Source organism: Mesoplodon mirus (assembly GCF_964341445.2).
Source record: "Mesoplodon mirus genome assembly, chromosome: 2".
NCBI classification, from domain to species: Eukaryota; Metazoa; Chordata; class Mammalia; order Artiodactyla; family Ziphiidae; genus Mesoplodon; species Mesoplodon mirus.
In genome coordinates, this window is record NC_138977.1 from 120,934,698 (window position 1) to 120,959,327 (window position 24,630).

Below are 24,630 nucleotides of genomic sequence, written 5' to 3' on the forward strand. Positions count from 1 at the left end.
GCTCAGGGCGGAGCTTGACAGGGACGTTTGCCCCCCCCCCCGGGGATTGCAGAGCAGTCGAGGAGCAGGGCAGTGTTCCAAGGGAGGTTAAGAGAGAAGCAGCCCCTTCCTGCGGAGAACGGCACAGCCTCGGGAGATACCCTGGCTCCCCGCGGGCTCCCCGTGCCGTTTCTTCCCCGACTCTGAAGCATGCTTTGGGGACGTAGGGGAGCAGATCTGAACTAGCCGCACGACTGCAGGTGACTGGGAGGGTTTTCAGTGTCGAGAGAGAGGGAATGGCAGGTATGGCCATGGGGTAGGGGACGGGGGTGGCCATGAGGGGACCCTGTTTTACCCCCATTGCAGTCAGCATCAACTTGACAGCATGTCTCATGAGTGAAAGGACCACCAGATGACTCCTTTTTTTTTTTATAATCCCTGCACAGGAGATGATGTGATTCCTTAGTGCTGTATTAGATCCTGTCCGTACCGAGAGGCAGTGGAAGGTAGGAATATCGCTTCGCATGTGGTGGCTTAAAATCACAGTCAGAAACCCGCGTGCCAAAACAGGGTGTCCCCAAAATAACTTCCGTTGCTCTTGATCGCAAAACTGAAAGTGCTCATTAACCTATGATGTGCTCTCCTGATGAGCTCCTGGCCTTAGACTTGGGATGAACACCCAGAATGGGACCTTGACGAGGCGTCTGCATTTTTATCTTCAGTCTCTGGCTGTCGCATCCCTCCTCCTCAGACTCTGAGTAAGCCGGGGTTGCGTCCTCATTTGGCCTCACTGGTCTTTAGGAAAGAGGCTTGAGTCTCATCATCATGTCTGTGTCGAGAGGCACATGCCCCGTGTCAGCGTTTGGCAGGCAGCATTAACAGCAGTAGCTGGTGCTGTTTCCAGTTTTACTGTGTACCAGCTGCTGTGCTGTGCTTTCTGCGCAGTGTTTAATTTTATCCTCGTGGTTACTCTTGGGGGCAGATACTCCAATCATCCCCATTTTACAGACGGGGAAACCGAGGCTCTGTAGGGTTATGTACCCTGCCCAAGGCTCTGTTTGATGGTCAGCTCTGCCTGACTGCAGCCCCCGTGCTCTGTTTGTGCAGAGCATCCTCGGAGACTTTGCAGGGCCAGGAGCAGCAACTGGTCAGCTCGGTGCCCGGCCAGGGTCTGCGGTCGAGAGATCCACTCCCAGGCAGAGCTGCCCTGGCAAGACCCTTCCATCTCTGGGAACCGGGTCATCCTCCTTGTGTTGCTGGCATCATCAGCACCACAGCTGCTTCTCCTCACATGCCTGGCGCCGTCGGCGGCAGCATTTCACACCGGTTGCCATTGCTTCTCCACTTCTGCAGTCACCACTCACCTCTCCGATTCCACAAGTCCCAGCGGCACACAGCTTTAGCGTCCAGACTGAGTTGTCTGCCGGACTTTTGTCCCTCTCTGCTGTGGGAGATGAGCTTCACCCCCTTTATCTCAAGGAATTTGCTTCACAGGGATCCACACTCAGCACCCTGCACCTGCGCGCTTAGGCTCTCCTCCCGCGGCAGGGGACTGTGTGCACCTGCGATTAGGAAGGGGCTGGCCTGGCCCGGGAGGACTGACCTCATGCCAAAGGCAGGGCAGTTCCTCTCCTCCCTTCTAAGATTTCCCTGGGAGAAGGGCCCTCCGTGTAGGAGCAGGCCCTTCTCCACTGGCTGCTGTGCACGGAGCACATGGGTTGCACCAGGCACTGTGCTCAGAACTGTTCGGATACCGTCTCGACAGCCCTGTGAGGGAGAGGGGATGTCCCCTTCTTCCAGCAGGAGCAGTAGCAATGAAGTCAGAGCCTGCTTCTTTTTTTTCTGGGGGATAACAGCTTTCTTGAGATATAATTTACTTACCATACAGTTCACCCATTTCCAGTATACAATTCACCGGTTTTTAGGACAGCCGCAAATACGCGCAGCCATCGTCACAGTTTTAAAACATCATCATCTTGGGGCTTCCCTGGTGGCACAGTGGTTGAGAGTCCGCCTGCCGATGCAGGGGATGCGGGTTCGTGCCCTGGTCCGGGAGGATCCCACATGCCGTGGAGCGGCTGGGCCCGTGGGCCATGGCCGCTGGGCCTGTGTGTCCGGAGCCTGTGCTCCGCGACGGGAGAGGCCGCGGCGGTGAGAGGCCCGCGTACAGAAAAAAAGAAAACAAAAACAAAAACAAAAACAAAATCATCATCTCAAGAAGAAACGCCTTATCTGTTAGCTGTCACTCCCCTACACCTGCCTACTCCTTGCCTCCACTTTCCAAGGAGCCAATAATCAATGTTCTGTCTCTGTAGATTTCGTAGGGCCTGCTTCTTGGCTGTGGACAGCAATTATGTTTTTGAAAGAGCTGGAAAGAACCTTAGACGGTCTCAGTCCAACCCTATATTCTGCAGACGAATATTTGCCTGGCATCTGGCTGCTCGTGGGCGGTGCAGCTGGCCGGGGGCCCATCCGTCTCCATGTGCTGCCCCGCCCCTGCTCTGCCCCCTAGTGTCGGAGCTCTCCCGTGATGCCCACCCCAGCCAGCAGGCAGCAGGCCCTGGCCCTGCAGTGTGTGCCAAAAGTGGTCCTTGGGGTTAGAATAAGAATTCTCAGTAATGGTGACGTGAACAGACCATTGAATGATGACAGTGACGGCCCTGGGGCCGCTCTGCAGAGCGCAGGGGCCGCCAGAGGGGAAACCAGGGCCCGGGCCCTCAGTTTGCCCACTTGTAAATAGAACTGCTGGTTTGGATGATCGTTATATTTTCTGTAGTCACCCAGGACCTCAAAGTGTAAGAACCCTGGCCAGTGGATGGAGCAGGTCGAGAGGGCTGAGTCCAGGAAGGTAAGGCCTCTCGTAGACACTCAGGCCAGCTCCAGGTTTGGTGGGAGGTAGGGAGCTGCCTGCCTCCTGGGTGGCTTGGGATTCTCGCCTTAGCGAAGAATAAATAATAAAAGAATAATAGGGCTTCCCTGGTGGCGCAGTGGTTGAGAATCCGCCTGCCAGTGCAGGGGACACAGGTTCGAGCCCTGGTCCGGGAAGATCCCATATGCCGCGGAGCAACTAAGCCCGTGCGCCACAACTACAGAGCCTGTGCTCTAGAGCCCATGAGCCACGACTACTGAGCCCACGTGCCACAACTACTGAACCCCCGCGCCTGAAGCCCATGCTCTGCAACGAGAGAAGCCACCGCAATGAGAAGCCCGCGCACCGCAACAAAGAGCAGCCCCTGCTTGCCGCGACTAGAGAAGGCCCGCGTGCAGCAACAAAGACCCAACGTAGCCAAAAATAAATAAATAAAAATAAATAAATAAATTTATTTTAAAAAAAGAAGAAGAAGAATAAAACTACACAAAGCTTCTCTGTAAAGTGTTCTTTTGGAACGATGCCTCCTTAGAAGGGAAGGAGTCTGTACAGCTTGGCCATCCCCTGGCGCTCTGCCCACGCTCTACTCTCCATTGATTCTGTGTCACATCAAGAGACTGTGGCTCGACAATGAAAATAATAACAACAGCAAGAGGAGGAGTGACCCATGGTTCCTGAGTGCATCCTGGTAAGACCTATAACTCATTTAATCCTCACAACAGCTCAGTGAGGTAGGTGGCCTGAGGCCCACAGAGGAGGCATCGCATTCAAGGTCACACAGCTAACAAGTGGCAGATTCACCCTGGGCTGCTGGTGCCAGAAGCTGCACTCTCGACCCCCCATGGTCGTGGGAGGATGGGAGGACGAAAAAGAAGTCTCATGTAGAAGCGCCCACGACAGCTTCTGACACTGGTGCCTGTTTGGAAAAGGGAAGAGAGACGCCCTCTCTTGCTTAGGTCTGCTCACATCCTCCTGGATATTTTGCTATTTCATTGTGAGGTTCTTTGTCTATATTTTAAAAACACAAACAGGAAGGGGAAGCTCAGATGAAAACTCAAAGTCCAGCCTGACCGGCCCTCTCTCTCACATGTAAGGGGTTGCGAGGATGGAGAGTTTTCTCCGTAGTGCATCTACGGCGTCCAGCGTGGAAATGTCAACCTGGAAACCTGCTTTCTGATTTTGGGAGCAGCGCACAGCTGATTGGAAGACAAGAGTCTGGGGTGCGGGAGCTTCCCCGCCTCTCCCCTCATTGGTACACCCCGCTCCTGCTGGGGCTCTTGCGTTTGCATTTTGCCAACATCTGCTCAGGCTGCCTTTTCTTCCCCAAGTCTTGACAAACAACACCCTTGGTTACAAAGAGGAGTATCTGTAACCAGTGGCAAGCACAAGCAAGGGTTTGACTGCCATGTTAACCTTTGGGGGATTCTTTTTTTTTTTTTTTTTGCGGTACGCGAGCCTCTCACTGTTGTGGCCTCTCCCGTTGCAGAGCACAGACTCTGGATGCTCAGGCTCAGCGGCCATGGCTCACGGGCCCAGCCGCTCCACGGCATGTGTGATCCTCCCAGACCGGGGCACGAACCCGTGTCCCCTGCATCGGCAGGCGGACTCTCAACCACTGCGCCACCAGGGAAGCCCTGGAGGATTCTTATATTCTTTCCAGCCTCATAAAAAGTTTACCCCCTGAGGTCTGGACTGCACTCAGTCTCCATAAGTTGGGTGTTTTGGCTTGTCTGCTCGCTTATTCCTTCTTAGAAACTTAGGTCGGGGAAGTGGAATCCCAAAGAGGAAAAAGGGTCTGGAAGTCTTTGGAAGCCTCTGAAGAGCTCTTGCCCCAGGGCCCTCTGCCCCTCGCCGCCCAGTGGGAGTGCTGTAGGCAGTGAGCTGGAGCCTAGGGGCCACGGGCTCTAGAAGGGGGGCCTGGGGCTCGACTTCACTCCTGCTCATGTGGCCTCCTGTCTAAGGAGTAGAAGTTGGTGCTTGAGGCAGATAGGCCGTGATGCACAGAATATCATTGTAGAAAGGATTCTAGAAATCCCCTAATCCCACTCTACCTTTACAAGTGAAACCAACCGTTTGCCTTGAAAGGAAGGGTAGAACATCACGACCTCAAGTGCCCATTCTTTAAAATATCATTTGCTGTTCTTTTTCTAATTTTAAAGGCCATATATTTAATTCTATCCATTAGTCCCAGAAATCATATTCAGAAAAGTATTAAAAATGGAAATCGCTTATAATGGCAACCCTGCCCCTGGCCACCTGCACCCACAGCAAGCATTGCTTGTGAGTCAGCACCACCTTCCCCCAGCCCCAGACAGGGCTTCAGAATCCTCCTTAACATGTGTACGGGCAGCTGCTAACTTCTGGAATTGACACGAGTGCCAAAGCCTGTTGGCCACCTCTGGACAGGGATTGACACCTATGCTGAAGTGGAGGGTGAGGTCCTCTTCTGTTCACTCCCGGGGAGGTGAGCGCCTGTGTATGCGCTGGGTGTCGGGTGGCACCTGCACAGATGGGTTTTGGACACACACTGGGCGATATTTCTGTAGGTATCTGAGCAGGACCCAAATCTACCCAAAGGCTCCAAATCATAGCCCCACTTTGTGTCATTCTCCATACCTACTAGCCACTCTGCCCTTGGAGTGACTTAGGAAGTTGAAGCCTTTGATAGTCACTGAAGCCTTTATTAAAATGAAACCCCCCTTGGGAAGGGTCATACCTGAAGGTGTTCTCCTCTGGAACTTCAGTTCTCTATTAAGATCCTGGCAGAGCTGGAGTCATGAGGGACAGACGGGGGTGGGAGATGCACCATGGAGAAAGGCTGGGCCGGCAGGAGGTGACAGGAGGCCCCAGGCCACCTGCTGCAGGGCCCTGAAGCCTCCTTGCCTGGCACTCACCCAGCTGACCATGGTGAGGCTCTCTAGAAGGACCTGCGCATCATGTATGCTGATCGGCTTCTGGTTTTCAACAGGGGGGAGTGGAGTACTAACTTCATCTCCATCAACACTTAGCCAGCAGAGCCTGTTGCAGAGAGCGTCTCTCTAAAGAAGATAATGATGCAATCAGAGTTTCTATCGGAGGAGGACAGCCTTTCTGCATCTGCTCCAATTGGAAGGGCTACTATTGGAAAGGCGCATTCTGTGCTCTTAGCACGTACGTGGGGCGAGCTCCTTACCAAATGAGAGGACAACTGGGGGACGGTGGTGGGGAAGACACGTAGGGAATTTGCTAGGTGTGGTTTATAGCGTTCTGGGTCTCCTAACTGCTTTCACTTTTGATCATTCACTCTCGTTTTTTATCTTTATGCATGAAAATGAGGAATAGTTGTGTATGTGCTTTGCAATTGGCCTTTCTAGTGTGGAGTCACCCTTAACAGGAAGGAAATCTGAACAACGCAGTAGCTCCAAAAGTGCTGGGTAAACGTGGTCAGGGTGTTGGCTCACCTGGGTGGTGTGACGTGTCGGAGGGTGCGCTGAGCTGAGAGCACCCTGCTCTTCCTGGGCTCACAGCGTTACAAGTGCAGCTGCCTGTGCGCCGTGGGCCTTTTCCTGCCTGGAAGACCTGCTCCTCTCTTATGAGACGCTTAGGTGATAGAGGTCACTTACCTTGGCTGGGGAGGGCTGCCCCACAATGGGACCTTTTACTGCTTTCCATCCCCCCGAGTCTGTGTCCTCGTGCTCGGTGCCCAGGGAGCTGGTGCACCGGCTGGACTGGCGCTTGGGGCGCTGTGGTGGGAGGCATGCTTCCGTGACGGGGCAGCAGCATGGGGTCAGGAGGCAACTAGGGCTCACGCTTGGACTCTGACCTTCAACAGTTGACCCGAGGTCTGTGTCTCTTCTTCCTCATCCGTAAAACTTCCTTAGAAGTGTGGTGCTAACATACATGAGTCTCGAGTGCAGCTCTGGGCACATCACCAGCCCTAAATGAAGGTTAGTGTCCCCTCCCCATACCGGACACCTCAAACTTAGGTACGTTGTGGAATTAAAGGATATACCTCAGAGGCTCCCCTCCTGAAGGGATAATCTAACTATTGTCCAGCTTGAACAGACCTTTTGGGCACGAGACAACTGGCTCTGGATTTCTGTTCTCAAGTTCTCTGAAGCCGGGCCTCGGTGGCGGTCACCTTTGTGCCTTCTGTTCCTCAAAGACTAAGTATTTCTTAAACATCCCTGAGTCCCTTAGAATTCAGGCGTCAGCTGGTTGTCTACCCAGTGGCCCGGGGCTGAGCACAGGGCAGCAGGTGGGCCTTCCAGGCAGAGTGGCCCACGATGCACAGGCGATTGTGTTTCTAGAGCAGGTCTCATCCGGGTAATTTGTCCTACCGATAATTTTCGTACAAACTTCATCCTGAAACTGCCTGATTTAAAGCTGAGGAAAAAATAACATTGCCACGAGATGGTTGACAAGAATAGCATTTGTGTTGGAAAACAAACTGCAGTTTAAAACAGCAGACGCTTGTCCAAGCTCGTGCTGCTGTGGACAGCCGGGCACTGGTGCCCGGAGGTGGGTTTGCTCAGGTGATGGTGGAGCTCTCGGTGAAGGGAGAGGGCTCGGGCACAGGTCGGGGTCCGTGGGCGCCCAGCCCCACCCAGACCCAGAAGGGGAAAGGAGGTCCTGGTGACACAGCCTTCGCTGAGGGCCGCCCCCTGGGCCGCAGCTGGCAGTCCCACCAACATGTGCCGTCGAGGGGCAGCTCTGGGCACACACGCGCACGCCCTTAGCCTCTCTGCCTCGCTGCCGCAGAGGCCACCTTGTGCTTACACGTAGAAACATCAGGGTCATATAGGTCTTTGTAAAGGAAAATAAACATGATTTATTCCTATTTACTGATAAATAAATATTTCCCTGGGCAGCATTTGTGGAGTTGGGCTCCAGAGTGTGGCCTGAGAGGGGAAAGGCTACCAGCAGGCCAGAGGCCGGAGTCACCCCAGCTCACTCACTGTGACCGTGACCTTCTCTGGTCCTTGTTTCCTCGTGGGAAAGCGAGGCGGACGTGCCCTCTGTCCTGGAGGCCACGGGGTGACCAGCGGGACGGGGTCAGCCTCTGCCCACAGTGTCTCCGGGGTCGCCCTCCCGCGTCTGCACCTGCAGTGTCCTGCCTGTCCTCGCCCGGCCCCCACGCTGAGAGGGGGAGCCCAGGCCCGTGCTGCTTGACCCTCACTTGCCCAGGCTTTTTCTCCCTCCCCACCCCACGCCCTGGGGCCTGGTTCTCCATCCCAGCACCCCTTTCCTTATCTCTTCCGTCTCTCGTCCTGCGTTCTGTCTCCCGCCAGGGTGTGGGCGGGTGTGCAGGGAATTAGAGGGATCTCATCAGCCTCCAGGGACCAAGCAGCTCCTGTGCCTTCATTTGTGCTGAGACAGGGCCGGCGCCGGCTGTCTGTCTGTCTGTGGGGAGCCGCGGGGCCCTGTGCTGTTGCTGCTTCCTCCTGACCCCAGCTACTCTGCAGCACCCCCTTGTCCCCAGCACACACAGACGCTCGGAGTAAATCTAGAGGGACTGGTGGTGGAAAAGAAGGAGGACGGTGTGCGGGTCTGCAGACCTGGGCTGTGAGGCCTCAAGTGACTGATGAGTCTATAAAAGGGGGTAATGGATTGCAGCAGTGATTCTAATCCAGGAGAGAGAGAGAGAGAGAGAGAGAGAGTGTGTGAGTGTGTGTGTGTGTGTGTCGGGGCGTTGCCTAAGAGAACCAGGGCGGGAGGTTATCACCCAGGTCCTGCAGGTCTTTCTGCAGAGGGAGTCCAGTGCCACCCACCTCCCCATCACTGCGTGCATGGACCAGGCAGAGCCCGTTGCCCTCTTGGGGAGGGGAGCCTGGGAGCCAGCAGTGCCTGGATGGTAGGGGCCAGCAGAGCACGGACCAGCTGTCCCCACCCACCCCTGCCCATCCGTGATCTAATGGCCGTCATGTCCACATACATCCTTGACCAACTGCTGCTTAGGCCGGACTGGGCCCCAGAGAGGAAGTCCAGGTTTGACCTTCCAAGGCCCGCTGTCTGGGGGCAGGTTGCCATGTGACCTTTACTTTCTCATTTGGGTTGGCAAGGGCCGAACTGTTTCCCTGGGGGCCTCGCAGGGCCTCTGGATTCTCCAGACTCATCCTCTCTGGCCTGTGGTTGAGGTGTTCCAGGGGTCGGGACCAGCCTGTTTCACTTGCTTCTGGTTTGTTTGCTTCTTCAGGCTCCCAGTATTTTTTCAGTGCCAAGACAGGATTCCCAAAACGGCGCATTTTCTGTGCACGACCCAGTGTATGTGTCTCTGTAGCCATGTGTTTAATCTCATGTGTAGGTAAGCACAAAGGTCCACATCTAGGGTCCTGAGGAATGTGAGGCCCGGGTCCCTCACCTCTTTGGATACATACACACACATGCATGCATGCACACACAGATGCCTGGAAATGGTCCCCGGCTCCAGGACCTGCCCCTTTGTCTTCTCCCTACCTCATCGGTTTCTGTAACCCTAACCCTCGATGCTTTTGACCTTCTCTGTTTACTGCCCTCAAATCCTAAAGAGCCATTTCCCTTTTCATTCCCTCGTTCCCTCACTGATTCATCACTCACCCAACAAGGTATCTGCTGAGCACCTCTCGTGGGCCAGACAGTGTTCTAGGCAGTGAAGATGCAACAGGGAACAGAATAGACAAAGACCCCCGCCCGTGGACCCTACACGCACCCCTTCTGTTACCCTCTCTCCCGGGAGTCACCGTAAGTGACAAAATCACCCTGACTTTCCTGACAGTATCCTAACAATATCCACGACTTCCTGTTGGTACATCCCCGCTGGCTTTCAGGGAGGGGCCATTTCACTTCAGCAGCACAGTTCTTTCTAAGGATCTACTTCAGCCACGAGGAGACCTCCCAAGCCCACGTGTGCATCAGTGGTCGGCTTCCAGCTTTCCCTCCTTTCTCCTGATCAGCCGCTGCCTCACAGCCATCCTCACGGTCAGAGCTTCATCACGTACGTGGAGGGTCGCAAGCAGCCACAAAGCCAGAGGGACCCACCGTGTGGGGCGTCTGTGCCCCCGTGCGCAGGGGCATCGGGGCAAGGCTCTCCGGTGCGTCTTTCCCCAGGTCAGGTGACCTCGCACGAGTTGTTCCCGTGAGCCTGAGCCTCCACAGCTGCAAAGTGGGCATCCCAGTGCCTCCTTGGTTGACCGTTGCAGGAGGAAAATACTGCCAGTTACACGCTCGCTGTGGTGCTCGATGCCAAGAAGACCCTCCACCAGCGCTTCAGGGTTTTCTGTCCAGTCAAGGGCACACTTCTTGAAGCCTAGGATGGTGACATCCTTTTCACTGCTTCTGCCCCAGCACCTGACGGCATGGTCCGCTTCCGTCACCTCTCATGGAGGAGGAACTAGGGTGGTCCAGGGTGCTCTGGGGGGTGCGGGTGAGGTTGCCGTGCTACCTGGAACTGGCCAGGGCTGGCAGCAAGTTGGGGACCTCAGTGGTCTCAGCTGAGGCCTCATGAACGGGAGGAGGTAGGTCTGGGGAAGGAGCCTGAGGAAGAAACAGTGTCCCAGGTGGATGGAAATCGGGCATGGACCTGATGCGATTGGGGCTGAAGAGCTGCAGTGGGTGTGGTGGCATCAGGGAAGATCTGGGAAGCGATGGGGGACATTAACTGAGCATCCGGGTGTCCCATCCTCCGTGGCCACTCTGCACAAACTGGGGCTGGAGGTGGGCAGGCCTTGGACTGCTCGTCACCACCACGTCCCTCCCCCGTCAGGTGCTACCCAAGTGGGAAGAACACTTCTGTCCTTTCTGTACCCAAGCAGAGCTTTCAAAATACAGCCTCATGTGAAAAATAGACACGGTGTCTAAATGAAACACAAAGTGTGGTCGCCAAGGCTGCTGTTCTGTCACAGCCATCTGGTAAGCAGGCTCCTGGAAGAGGGACAGGGACCGGGGATGCGGGGTTCATGGGTGCCGTCCGCAGGTGGTGAGGCGCTATTACTGGGCGTCGGGCGTGTGCGACACACCTTAGGCTCCTGACCTGCGTCGTCCCACTTCATCTTCCCCCAAACCCTGAATTTCATTACTGTTGTTATCTTCCCTTCACCGACATGGAGACTGCAGATCACAGTGCTGTAGACTGAACGTTTGTGCCCCCCAAATTCATATGATGAAACCTAATGCCTAGTGTGATGGTGTTGGGAGGTGCTCAGGTCATGAGGGTGGAGCCCCCGTGATGGGATGTGTGCCTTATAAAAGAGACCCAGAGAGCTCCCTGGTCCCCTCCCCATATGGGAACACAGCGAGGAAACAGCCCCCTGTGAACCAGAAAGTGGCCCTCACCTCGCCGGACACCTAATCTGCCTGCACTTGATCTGGCCCTGCACTTCTGACCTCCAGAACTGTGAGAAGGACATTTCTGTTGTTTGAGCCCCCTGCCTGTGGTATTCTGTTGTAGCAGCCCAAACAGACCAAGACAAAGAGGTTAAGGAATGTGCCCAAGGTCCCACGCCTGGCGAGTCACGGGGAGCTGTGCCCAGTCCAGGCTGTCCTCAACGTGTCTGGACAGCAGCTATTTCAGAATGATGATATGAGACTTTTATATAATTATTGACATTCCTCAAAATAACTTATGTCATCATCTTGTTTTGTTAGTCTTGGAAGGGAGATGATGCAAGTTACCAATGAGAAGCTGGGACCCAGAGAAACAGCAGCTTCCTGGAGGTTCAGGTAGACGAGAGCCTGGAGCAGGGCAGCTCCAGCCCCAGACCCAGACCCAGAGACCCAGACCCAGAGACCCAGCCCCAGACCCAGAGACCCAGCCCCAGCCTCAGTCCCAGACCCAGCCCCAGACCCAGAGACCCAGCCCCAGACCCAGAGACCCAGACCCAGACCCAGACCCAGACCCAGAGACCCAGACCCAGACCCAGCCCCAGACCCAGCCCCAGAGACCCAGACCCAACCCCAGAGACCCAGACCCCAGACCCAGACCCAGACCCAGACCCAGAGACCCAGACCCCAGACCCAGACCCAGACCCAGACCCAGAGACCCAGACCCCAGACCCAGAGACCCAGACCCAGACCCAGAGACGCAGACCCAGACCCAGAGACCCAGACCCAGAGACCCAGACCCAGACCCAGACCCAGAGACCCAGCCCCAGACCCCAGACCCAGACCCAGACCCAGACCCAGAGACCCAGACCCAGACCCAGACCCAGAGACCCAGACCCCAGACCCAGACCCAGACCCCAGACCCCAGACCCAGACCCAGACCCAGCTCCAGCCCCAGACCCAGACCCAGACCCAGACCCCAGACCCAGACCCAGACCCCAGACCCAGACCCAGACCCAGCTGTGCGCAGCTCTTCCTCACCCCTTAATGCCCCACCCCAGCACTAAGGGAGAGGGGAAGCTGTGTCTTGGTGCCCAAGTATCTTAGTGGGAGTGAGCCTGCGAGGAGGGTGGGTGCAGGGGGAGCCTGGTCCAGCCCTTCTCAATAGCGTGGACTGGTGAAGGCCACATCACACTGGGCATGGCACGACTCACAGGCTCACAAATTGTCCCAGAATAGCCTTGCTGCCTCCTGGCCTTTGGGCTACTGCCAATAAAGGAGTCACAGTTACAGTGACATCTGTCGTTCATCTGACCTCTGAGTCTGCTCTGTGGCGTCATCACCTTGCTTCTCACGCTGAGAACCAGATCTGGTCGGAGGAGTAGGACTTCTTGTTCTGTCCATACAAACATGTCTGACCTGATCTCTTTTCACGAACGGAGTCCAAAGAATAGTTTGTGCACGTGAGCTCGACTGTAGAAATGCCGCTGCTCCAGACAGAGAGGACACGGTCGGGGTGGGGGATTCCCCGGGCCCAGGGGAGCGGGCACCGCCATCCTTTCTCTCCAGGGCTCTCTTAGCTCTGTGCACGTGGAGATGGTCACGGCCACCTCTGCCCAGCAGAGCGCTCCCAGGAGACCCCTTGGAGCAGGTTGACTGCAGGTGGAGGAACGCGAGTTGGCTGTGACACAGAAATCTTACGTTTCGTGTGAAATAGGCTTTCTTACAAGGAAGGCCCACAGCTGATATGTTACGTGACTGATGCTGTTCTTGGGGTTTTCCGGCCAGGTTTCTGCAGGTTTTCTAACGGCTGTGGAGGATGGTTAGCCTTGACGTTCCTCTGTTGGAAGACACCATTTAGGGGACCGTAGCACTGATCTGAGCTCATTTCCGTATGTTGGTAAGCGTTGCAGATCAGGCCTAAACGGAAGGGGAGCCTTGGTGCCTACAGCTGCCCAGTGACATAGGGCAGGGTATCCCCCTTCCCCTGCCACACATTCAGGGATGTCGGGAGCACAGCCAGGACTCCTACCCCTGCCTGGAGACCCCTTGATCCGGCTGTGAATTGCATTTTTTACCTGTCACTTAGCTGTGAGCAAAAGTTACGCAAGGGAAGAGGCTTTAGAGCTTTCGCGTGGCCGCCTCGCTGCATTCTGCAGTGGAGACTTAGACCTCAAGTGTTTGTCAGATAGCTGGCTTGTCCTGCCTATCAGCCACCAGGGGAAGGATAGAAGGATGCGAGAGACAGGACGATTACATCCACCGAAGATGAAGACCAGCTGCAGCTGGCAGTGAGAACAACGGGTCCGCCTGTCTTCTGCGTTACCCATTTGTGGACTGTTGTGCCTTAAGATTTTTCAGTGTCTCCAGTGAGAGGAATATTTTTGTGATGATGCAGGATGTTCCCGTTATATTTTTTAAATTAATTTATTAAATTTTTTTTGGCCGCGTTGGGTCTTCGTTGCTGCACGCAGGCTTTCTCCAGTTGCGGCAAGTGGGGGCTACTCTTCGTTGCGGTGCGCGGGCTTCTCATTGCGGTGGCTTCTCTTGTTGCAGAACACAGGCTCTAGGTGCAGGCTTCAGTAGTTGTGGCATGTGGGCTCAGTAGTTGTGGCACGTGGGCTTAGTTGCTCCACAGCATGTGGGATCTTTCCGGACCAGGGCTCGAACCCTTGTCCCCTGCATTGGCAGGCGGATTCTTAACCTCTGCACCACCAGGGAAGTCCTCCCGTTATATTTTTATACCGTTTGATTTGGCCTGGAGATAAGTTAAAATTTTGTTATTTTTAAACCATTAATTCAAAATATTGTGTTCCTCATATATGTCACAAAACTGCTGACTATTTGTACCCCAAAGTGCCAGTGTATGCAGAATGCTAATCTCATCTCAAAATGAAAGCTTCAGTCTCTAAAAGGTTACGCTTTCGAAAGCACACAAAGCCAGGCTACTCTTCCAGACAGGGCAAAGGTGGGGGTCAGTGCCACATGCGGGGTGCCCGGCTGCCTCGGGTCTGGGTGGTGCAGTGCGTGGAGGGAAGGGAGCAGCCGGAGACGCTCCTTGGGGACCGGGACCCATGCCCCAGGGGGCCTCAGGGCGGACTGGCCGGGACTGGCCATTGTCTGACTTCCACTTACTCTAGGGTGGTTATTACGCCAATCTGATTGATAAGGAAACTGAGGCACAGAGAGGTTATGTGGCCTGCTTAAGGTCACACAGCCAGCACCTGTGGACAGGGAAGGGGGAAAAGGCATCAGAAGACGCAGAAGGGCCAGGGGGAGTTCTGCAGTGGTTTTCCTCAATTCAGGAAGGGAGGGAGGGAGGAAATTAAACCCAACAAGATCCCAAGCCAGCTCACCGAAGCTGGGCACCTGGTAGGTGTCTGTGACGCACCCCTTCCCACATCCTGTCCGTGACCAAGTGTCTCCCACCCAGGGCTCACCTGGCCACCCCAGCCTGGTGTCCTCAGGGAGGTGCAGCCAGGGGTGTGCCAGCTCTGCCCCACCCTGCCCGCCCACTCAGGCCTCCTGTTACACACGGAAGCTGCTGGCTGACCTGACCTCTCCACCAGGCATTAGCACGGGGGGCTGCTGTCCAGATACCAGACCCTGCCCAGGGGGCTCAGCACCAATGCTCCTCCTCCTTGGTGGGCGTGGCTCCTTCCTCCCTGCCACTCACTGTCCATCCACCATCAGCGGGAATGTGTTGAACGTACGTGTACTGGGCTCCGAGGCTGCAGGGTGATACGACCGCCTCCACCTCTGAGGGTGGGGCAGCAGAGGCAGCCACAGCAAGTGTCAGTCCCTAAGAAAACCACCGTAGGCTGGTGAACACAAGGGGGGAGACCCAGTGGGGGCCGAGACTGAGAAGCCCGGCACCGGTCAGCTTGCAGTTGGGTGGGCAGGAAAGCCTACAGGTGGGGATGCTTAGTGAATCCAGAGGCCAGGAGGGCTTCGTCCCCGCAGACAGGCCTGCGTGGACGCGGGCCCTGTGGTGGGAAGAGATGCCGGGGCCCAGGCCTGACGCCAGCTCTACTTATGAGCAGAGCAGCTGCCTGGCATGCAGCGTGGCCCAGGACGAGTCTGGGGGTGGGGCATGCAGGGCCCTGAACCCTGAGTGCTTGGGGAGGAATGTGGCTCTGCTTTAAGTGCAGTGGGCGCTCATGGGGGCGTTTTCCTTACGCAGGAGGGTACTGTGATCCGGTTTGTGTCTTTAAAATAATTTCCCTGTTGCTGTCAGTTATTTGGGGAGGGGGGATTCCCTTGCGGGAGGCTGCTTTAATCGTCCAGGCCAGAGGCGGCGGCCACGTGGGAGGCACCACGTGCACGCGCTGGTTGGTGGGCACAGTGTGGCGGTGAGGGTGGCAGGACGTGCCGCGGGGGTGAGCGTGGGCTGCAGGAGGCGCAGGACCCACAGTGGTCCAGGTGTCTGGCCCAGGGGACCGGGGGGCCAGTGGGGAGGAGCAGAGGGCGGGGGGCGCAGTGGGGGACCTGGGGTTCCGATCCAGACACCGTTAGCTTAAGGTATCAGCCTGTGTGTCGGTCCTGGTACCAGTGGAAGTGATTGGTGGATGTGGCTGCTTTTGCATGGAGGCTTCTGGGCTCAGGCCGTCCCCACTGCCCCTCACCTGTAGTCCGTGCCCGTGCCCAGCACATCTGCAGGGGAACCGGGGGAGGAGCCCGAGAAGCACAGGGGCGGGCCGTGGCCACCCTTCCCGCTCCGTTGGGTCCCCGCCGGGTCTCCGTGACTTCAGGAGCAGCCCAGACCTCCCCGACTCTGCGGGCAACGAGGGCCCCCTGAGGTGTGGTCCGTTGTGCTCACGGTGCTTCACTGGCCCAGCCCTGGTGCCAGCCTGGGTCCCGTGCCCCTCAACGCCTTGAGCCGCCACTTAGCCTCCTCCTGGGGCCTTTGCATGAGACGTTCTCCCTGCCCGAAATACTCTGCAATGTCTGCACCCTCGCCCCACGGGGCTGATGACTTTCCAGCCATAAAGCCCAGCTCGTGTGGCCCCTTCAGGGAGCCTCCCGGACCCTGTCCCCAGGCCCTGGACTCAGGGTCCCCTCATGGGCACAGCCTTCCCCAGCCTGATGTCACCGGGTCACTCTCCGTGGCCTGCTCCCCTCACCCCATCGAGAACATCTGGGGAGGGAATACCGGTCGCACTCCTTTCTGTTCTCAGGGTCACCACGACGTTTTTCACTGAATAGTGGTTCCCTGCCACCCTTGAGTGACCGTCCCCTTTCCAAACAGAACATCTGCATTTGTAGCCGCTGCTGAGAAGAGGGGTTAGGGTTTCCTCGCATGTGGTGGGCTGGGGAGTCTCTGGGGGATGGAGCTTCACTGAGCGACTGTCGGGGCCCCCCGGTCTGCAGGCCTGCTGCCATATCCTGGGTTTGATCCCCTGGAGGCCGAGGGAACCAGGTGGGTGTTGGCGATGGGGCCTTGAAGGAGCGGCGTGGTGACACGATGGGGTGGGTGGGCGTGAGGAGGGAGGGGAGGGAGACGGCTGTGTGAGTTTATTAGCTGGACGCCAGGATAAGCTCGGGCAGGCGTCCCCTCTCCTCCCGCAGGGCCACCCCCAGCCCCAGTTCCACGCTCCCTTTACGTTTTCAGCAGCGTGGGGTCTCCTCTTCCTCAAGAGGTGCTCCTGGCTGTGCTCTGTGACCCTCCTTTGCCCACCTCGGAGGCGGAGGGAGGCTGTGTGGTCATGAGGACCACGCACCTGGCTTGAGTTGTGTGCTCGCCGTGGCAGACAGCCACGGCCCTTGTGGTCGGATGAGACACCCGGGAGGTCGGCAGGGGCGCCGTTCACAGCTGCATCAGGGTGACTGGACCTAGGCCCGGTGGGACAAAGGTCACCCCGCTCTAAGGCGCTTAGAGGTGGGCGACCTTGGGCTGTGTCCTCACGCTTCTGAGCTCCTGTTTCCTCACCTGCAGGACGGGACGTGGCTTCACAGGTCGTGAGGATCACAGGGGTTAATTCCCAGCAAAGCTCTTGATACATGAATCAGAAGGGAGTGAGTCTTATCTCGGCTGGGGATCTGCCCACCTCCGGGGCCTGATTCTTAAACAGATAAGAGGGTATCAGCTACTTCCCGGTTTCTTCATTAAGCGGTTGGCCAGGCCTGAGTTTGCTGTGTGAATTCACTTTGAAATGGTCTGAGAGGCAAAATGACTTTAAACATAACTTTTGGAAGAGAACATTTCATTCTGCTTACTCAGCGTGATGTAGCCATTAAAATGCTGGTTTTCCTCCTTTTTGAAAGCTACCCCTGAATAATTTATGGCTTCACCCACCAGAGGCTGCAGGGTTTGCGGAAATAAAACGATTTCAGTCGGGGCGGCCATGGAGCCATCTTCCCGGCTTCATTGTCAGGTCAGCCAGGGCCGGTGCCCATGGCACCAGGACCGCCTGGAGCCCTTCCAAGAAACGACTGGTAAAAGAGAATATGGTGGCCGTTTTGCTCTCTGGGCCTTGGTTTCTTCTTCTGTAAAATGAGGGCAGTTAGAGCATTCTAAAGCCCTCAGCCCGCCATCAATGGATTTCTCTGGATAATGTCTCAGTAAAGGTTATCCAGTTGTAGGTACCTCCGTAGGGCCAGACACTGTGCTCGGTGCATTCCCTGCATCCCCCGTCCACCCTGCCCCACACGACAGCCTGGCAAAGCAGCTGTCACTGTGCCCACTTTATGAACGGGAGAGATGAAGAAATCTATCCAAGGCCATGCAGTTAGCGAGCACTAAATTTAGGGTTGCACCTCCCAGATCTGTCCATCTGCGTTTAAGACCTGGGATGCCTCATGTACACTGTCAGTCTTAATTTTGCTGTAGAAAAGTTGTTTTTCAGAGACTGCCTAAATCAGTCGTAGAGGAAGGTTGGGGGTGGACTGGGGGTGAGTTTAAGGTTCCAAAGAATGTGCACAGCTTTTATTAGGAGTCACTATAAGGATGCAGTAGAAGCAAAGCTTGTCCCCTTCAAGTCTCTACGTACTGTTAGCCTGGCTTACATGGAGTTGAAAGCCATGTCTCTTTAAGGATGTGTGCGTGTGTGTGGTGTTTGTGTGTGTTTCAAAAGGCTGTCCTTGCATTTGTAAAAAACTGTGAGGTTTTCATTGCATTGGTGAAATTATCTAAACAAGCCCCTTCATATTTATTTACTAATAAATTAAGAGTCACCACCTAGACAGTACCTAATAGGTTGCCGTCTCACTTGAAGGGAATCTTTCGGGCCCCGAGTGGTGAAAGCATTCTTATTTCCAAAGTCACCTTAACTTACAAGGAGATGAGAGCCAGAGTGCCACGCCGAGCTCCTCTGTTCAGAGTTCAGTGTGTCTCTGGTGGGTGCCCTCCACCCTCCTGCCCCGCGTGCCTTTCTCTTCCGATGGTGTTTCGGGATCTGCCACATCTGTGAGGCGGGGCCGTGTGCAGGGAGCAGTGGGGAAGCGGGGCACGGGGCACGCGGGGTGGTGTGTCCTGTCGGGGGAGGGGTGGAGGGCAGGACGCTTCGGGGTGCGTGTTCGGGCTCGTCCCGAGAGGGAGTTGGGAGGGAGGGTGGTGCTCGGGCGGAGGCCTCGAGGGGACCCAGTGGCTGTAGCAGTGGCGCTTGGCCTGCCCGTCCAGGTCCCATCCGGAAGATGCCGCCCAGCGCCAGTGCTGTGGACTTCTTCCAGCTTTTCGTCCCTGACAACGCCCTCAAGAACATGGTGGTGCAGACCAACCTGTACGCCAAGAAGTTCCAGGAGCGGTTCGGGAGCGACGGGGCCTGGGTAGATGTGACGCTGCCGGAGATGAAGGCGTTCCTGGGCTACGTGATCTCCACCAGCACCTCCCACTGCGAGTCTGTCCTCAGCATCTGGAGCGGCGGCTTCTACAGCAACCGCAGCCTCTCCCTGGTCATGAGCCAGGCCCGCTTCGAGAAGATCCTCAAGTACTTCCACGTCGTGGCCTTCCGCTCCAGCCAGACCACACACGGCCTCTACAAGGTCCAGCCCTTCCTGGACTCCCTGCAGAATGGCTTTGACGCCGCCTTCAGGCCTTCCCAAACCCAGGTGAGGCCGCCAGCCAGGGCCGGGCCTTCAGGGGTGGCAGTGGGTTGGGGAAACAGTGGGTGGTGCCCTTGGCACCCTCCCATCCTGCCTGGACCCCGAGGTCACCTCCGGGGTATCCCTGCTCGTCCCCCAGGCCACCAGCCCATCCATCCCCATCCAATCAGAGGGAACTGATGGAGGAACCTGTTGTGGCCTCTCCTGTTGCGGAGCACAGGCTCCGGACGCGCAGGCTCAGCGGCCATGGCTCACGGGCCCAGCTGCTCCGCAGCACGTGGGATCTTCCCAGACCGGGGCACGAACCCGCGTCCCCTGAATCGGCAGGTGGACCCTCAACCACTGCGCCACCAGGGAAGCCCCTCCCTCTCCTTTCATTACACTTTCTTTGTAAACGATGGTTTGCTCAGGGTAATGTTAATTTTCTTGTATCCTCCGAGTACGTGCTCATCTGCTGGTGGTGAAAGGAGGCAAGAGGGCTTCTAGGGGGTGAAGGGAACGAGCCTAGGGTTGCAGCCGTCCTCTGGCCGTCGGAGCGGCTCAGGTGCTGAGGTCCCCTGGCCCGCGTGGAGAGCCGGGCGCCTTTGGACTGGAGGTGACAGAGCCCTGGCCCTGACTGTTAACGGCCCCTCACCTTCCTCGCTTCCTAAATGGAGGCTGTGTGTGCTCTCAGCTCCCGAGCCCCGGCCTTCTGGTTGGCTAGGGCAATCGCATTTGGCTGTGGTGAGACAGTTTCAGAATCGTCCTCAAAGTTGCTCTGCGGGTCTGGAAACTGAGGAGGTGGCTCTTTCTAGAAATTTCTCTAAGGAAAACATCAGGAGGTTCCTGGCCCACGTGAGCCCAGTTCCCTTTGACCTGTTCCATACGGAGACAAAATCTTACTCCTCTTTTATTTGTACATTTAAAGACCCACCCACCCACCTACTTTTCCTTGTGCTTTTCCTTAAAGACCTTCGTCACGAGCCTCAAGTTCTTTTCGCTGTTCTCTTTGAGATCCTCTCCTAATTCGCTGTCTCACTTTCTCCCCACAGCTGGAAAGCACAGGGTTTCTGTGGGGAAGATAATGTCCTGTGTCAGGTCCGCGGTCCCTGCACGGTTCTCCTGCCTCTGCTCTGCTGTCCTGTGTCTGTGCTGGCTCATGAGGGTCTCCAGGTGTCTGTGATGTGCCTTCTGACCCCTGGGAGGTGTTCCCTCCTCTCTGCCTTTGCAGGTGTCCCATCTCCAGGACCCCGTGTGACTCCAGGCTTCCCGAATCCCCCGACTATTTACAGGGCAACGAATGCCGTTTTGTCTTGTCACTCACCTTCCTTCTTACCAGGAGGTGGGGTCTTTGGGGACACACGCCCTACCTTATAACAGGCCCTGCAGGACCAAGTACAGAGCTGGGCATGGTTTTTTTGTGTGTGCCACTGAATATTTGCTTGGTTGAAAATGAGCCAGACCAGAGACACATTGGCTGGGATGCAAGGGGAAAAAACAATATTCTGGCCATCCTTGGCATCAGACATTTGAAGAGCTGCTGGAGAGGGCTGTGAGCTCACTAAGACTAAGCATCTTCCCAGAGTCAAGCAAGCAACTCTGTGGATGATTGATATTTAACAGCCTAAAGATAAGGCTGCCCAGGGTCCTTCCAGCCCCTAGACGAGCTGTACCCGTGATTACACCCATGTTTGTTGTGTGCCTGCTGTGTGCCGGCCCCGGGCGGTCTGATCCTTCTGGAACTGCAGCATCAGACACCTGAGACCTGCATCCCGGGCGATCGCCGTGCCTGTGTGTGTGTCCCCAGGGTCCGTTTAGCCGGTGGGCACACTGCAGCACCCACTAGCGAATTCTGAGCTGTGTGGGCTCACCCCTTCCCAGCCCCAGACACGGGTGCCGTGAGGGGGGCAGGTGTCTGGGGCGGCAGCTCTGCCCTCCTGCGTCGTACGGCTCAGATGGATACAAGGGGAGACCCTGGAGAGACGGTCATTTAATTCTTGCCGCCCACATCTTTTCTTTGCGTCCAGTTGATGAGACTGAGAAAAGAGGGGCTGACGTGAGATTTAGTCTGGGGAAGGGCTCTCGGCTCTCTGCTCACGTTGGGGTATTTTTCCCTCACTTTGCTTTTCCTTTTTTAAATTTTACTTTGTATTTAATTTTTATTTTTACCTTTGAATTTGCAAACTTATGTGCTCTCGTTGCTATCATTTTCCATCCTGTGCTCTATATGTTGGTCAGGATCCCAGCAGGAAACAAATGCTATGTTCCAGAAGGGCAGTTTCAGAGAATTGGAAGCAGGGACTGTGGACAGTCAGGGTTTAGGGGCATCACCAGGGTGGCAAACACCTGGGCTGGCAACAGCGGGAAGCCGCTGTGAGCCTGTGCCAAGGAGCGGAGTGGGGGCAGCGACGGCTGCAGCCCGATGGCGCGGGCAGGCAGGCAGGGCTCCCATCTCTTGTTCATCCCTCCCTCGTGGCCACACAAGCCAGGCGCTGGGGGCAGGGCCCTGGGGCGTGCGGTTTATAAGAGGTTGGCCACCAGGACACAGCACAGGGTAGGAAGGTGGAAAGGGGGTGTGGGGGGCAAACATTACCCGGTAGAGTCCACCCACCAGACAGGAACACAAGGCAGAGGGGAAGTCTGAGTCCCTGGGATTGGCTTTCCAGTGCGCTGGTAATCACCTGGAATTTCCTCTTCCTCCCGACTCTGGTCCCCACTGAGCCGGCTCTGCGTGAGGAGGGTCAGCCAAAGGAGGTGAGACCAGAAAGTGCAGCGTGGATTGGAGCATGCTCGGGCCTTCCTGTGGGCTGGTGGTCCTGCCAACACGGGCCGTCGAGGGGCGGCTCTGGGCACACATGCGCACGCCCTTAGCCTCTCTGCCTCGCTGCCGCAGAGGCTGCCTCGTTCTTACATCAGGGTCATATACGTCTTTGTGAAGTAAAATAAAGGAAACCCTCAAGGTTTCCTGGCTTTCCAGCTTCTCCCTTTCTGAAATCCCTGTTGGCTCTGGAACATTCCATTCAAGGAGAAGGTGTGTTTTCAAGTTGCAGTCCAACACCCCGAGGCCTCAGGGCTCCATTGACTGGTCTTCACTCTGCTTGTTGAGACCAGTGGGAACAGTCCCCATTCCATCCCCCAGCAGACTCCGCTCCAGGCTCTGGGGAACGGCTCTGCATCACCGCCATGCACACACCGCACCTGGGCACACGGCACACAGCACCCTCTGCCCTGCAGTCTCTGGAGCCTTTTTATTCCAGCCAATGTGACCCTTTGGGATGAGCTTACAGAGTCTCCAGACTCCACCAGTAACCCCAGCAGTGGGGTGCGCCCACGCACGAGTGTTTATACACAGCTACTAAATGGGGAGATGCTGCATCTCCTCAAGCCCGGGGGCTGATTAGTTAAAGGAAGGTTGGGGGAGGGATTGCAGAAGTCAATAAATACATGGCTGCCGTGTCTCCCCTACATAACCACTGCCCCCCCAGCCTGGCAGAGGAGGGGGCAGTTTTCGGAGCTCCGGAGAGCGCCCTACCCCATGCTGCGCTCAGCTGTGACCCGTTCCACCTGCCTGTAATGAGGGTAGAAAAGAGGAGAAGCCATGGAAGGCCAGGCGTTCCTGCTGGCTCTTTTGCTTTGGTGACGCATGTGATTAAATAGAAACTTGAACGGGATTCTGTGATAAGTGCAGGTAGAGTAGAGGACGCTGGCTTTCTGGAGAGCAGAGAGAGCATCTTCCTCACTCCCCGCTCCACCCGCCCGCCCCTCCGTGTATGGGACGTGGCCATCCTGCTACAGTGGTTCCACATGGGCTTTGAAGGTTTGGGGAGCTGCACGGAGCTGGGCACGAGGTCAGCCTCTCCAGCCTCCCGATTGTGAGCTCAAGGCAGGGGAGGCCAGGCTTAATGCCCCCCACTTCCAACAACAGAACACTGAAGGGGCTGGTTTGCACACCTAAGACCCAACACTGCAGGGCAGTTATTTCTTAAGTGGAATTCAAGGTATCATTGATAGGAGAGTGGAAGGCCACTGTCCATCTCACACTTGGTCAGTGTTATCCCCTGTTCTGCCCTCATCAGGCCACATTCTGACATCACCTGGGAGCTCGCTGGGAATGCAGAAACTCAGGCACTGACCCAAGCTTTCCGAAACAGAACCCACATTTCATAAGATTCCCAGGTGATTGGTTTGTTCATTCAAGTTGAAAGGCCCTGATGGAAAGCGGGCATTGGCACACTTTTTCTGTCTGTGGCCAGGTATTAGACTTTGGGGGCCATGTGGTCTGTGTTGGGACCTTGTAGCCCCAAAGCAGCCACTGACAGCACATTTGTGAGGGGCACGGTGGGTTCTGGGAAAACTTGAATTACAGCGGGCAGTGGGCCAGCCCCTGATCTGGAGTTTTGTGAAGAGTTCTTGGAATCATAGTATTTCTAGCCTTCTTCATTTCAGTGAACCACACATGTACGTACCAATCCGTAAGGAAGCTTGAAATTGGATTGGAAGGGAAGTGTAGCAGGTTCCTAAAATTTACCCAGAAGTCCCCCCAAAAGCTTTAGCTTGAAGAAATAAAACTTGGGACATCCCTGGAACCTGTTTTTATGCCATTTCTTTTTACTTTATTGTCTTGTCATTGAAAAAGTCCTGTCACCATGCCATCGAGAAGTGGAAATAGGTGAAGTAGGTTTAAAAATTGCCTGGGGAGTCCCACGTCAGAAAGGACGTGATGACCCAGAGGAGAGCCAGAGGCTGGGTCGTGGCAATGAGGGAACTGGGTCATTTCAGGAAGAGTTTTTAAAAAGAGAATGTTTAGCCTGGGAAAAAGAAGGTCATGGGCTTCCCTGGTGGCGCAGTGGTTGAGAGTCTGCCTGCCGATGCAGGGGACACAGGTTCGTGCCCCGGTCCGGGAAGATCCCACATGCCGCGGAGTGGCTGGACCCGTGAGCCATGGCCGCTGAGCCTGTGCGTCCAGAGCCTGTGCTCCGCAACGGGAGAGGCCACAACAGTGAGAGGCCCACGTACCGCAAAAAAAAAAAAAAAGAAGGTCATGGACCAGCATGAGAGCTGTCCGGAAAACCTAAAGAACCTAAAGAATCATGTGAAGTTGGGTCAGTAGGTTTAGTTTAGATGTAGGTCACCTTTGCGTCAGTGAACGGTTGGAGCGTCCCTCAGTGGAAAGGTCTTCCTTGAAAGGAAGTGGGTGTCCCCACCAGGCATGTCCAGCTGGAAGTCAGGACCCCTGCTGGAGGTCCCTCTCCCAAGTGAGAGTTTGGACTGAGGACCTTAGGCCAATAATAATAACTGTCATGATGATTTCCATTTACTAAATACCTGCTAAGTGCCAGTTTCTCATTTAATCCTCCCCCAAACACTGGTATTGACAAATGAGGAGACTCAAGGAGACTCAAGGGGACTCAGGATCAGAGAGGTAAAGTAACTTAGCCAAGGTCACACAGCTGGTCAAAGGCAGAGACTAGATTTGAGCCCAGACC

The 24,630-nt window shown here is 55.9% G+C and overlaps 1 protein-coding gene across 1 annotated transcript in view; it reads left to right on the top strand.

Annotated features, from left to right (window-relative positions):
• PGBD5 (piggyBac transposable element derived 5) overlaps positions 1-24,630 on the top strand; it is a gene marked incomplete at both ends in the record, with an annotated part of 87,571 nt that overhangs the window by 33,649 nt on the left and 29,292 nt on the right. The window contains one exon of the mRNA XM_082604721.1: positions 18,744-19,171. Coding sequence (XP_082460847.1) covers positions 18,744-19,171 — 428 coding nt within the window. The remainder of the gene's footprint in view (positions 1-18,743; positions 19,172-24,630) is intronic.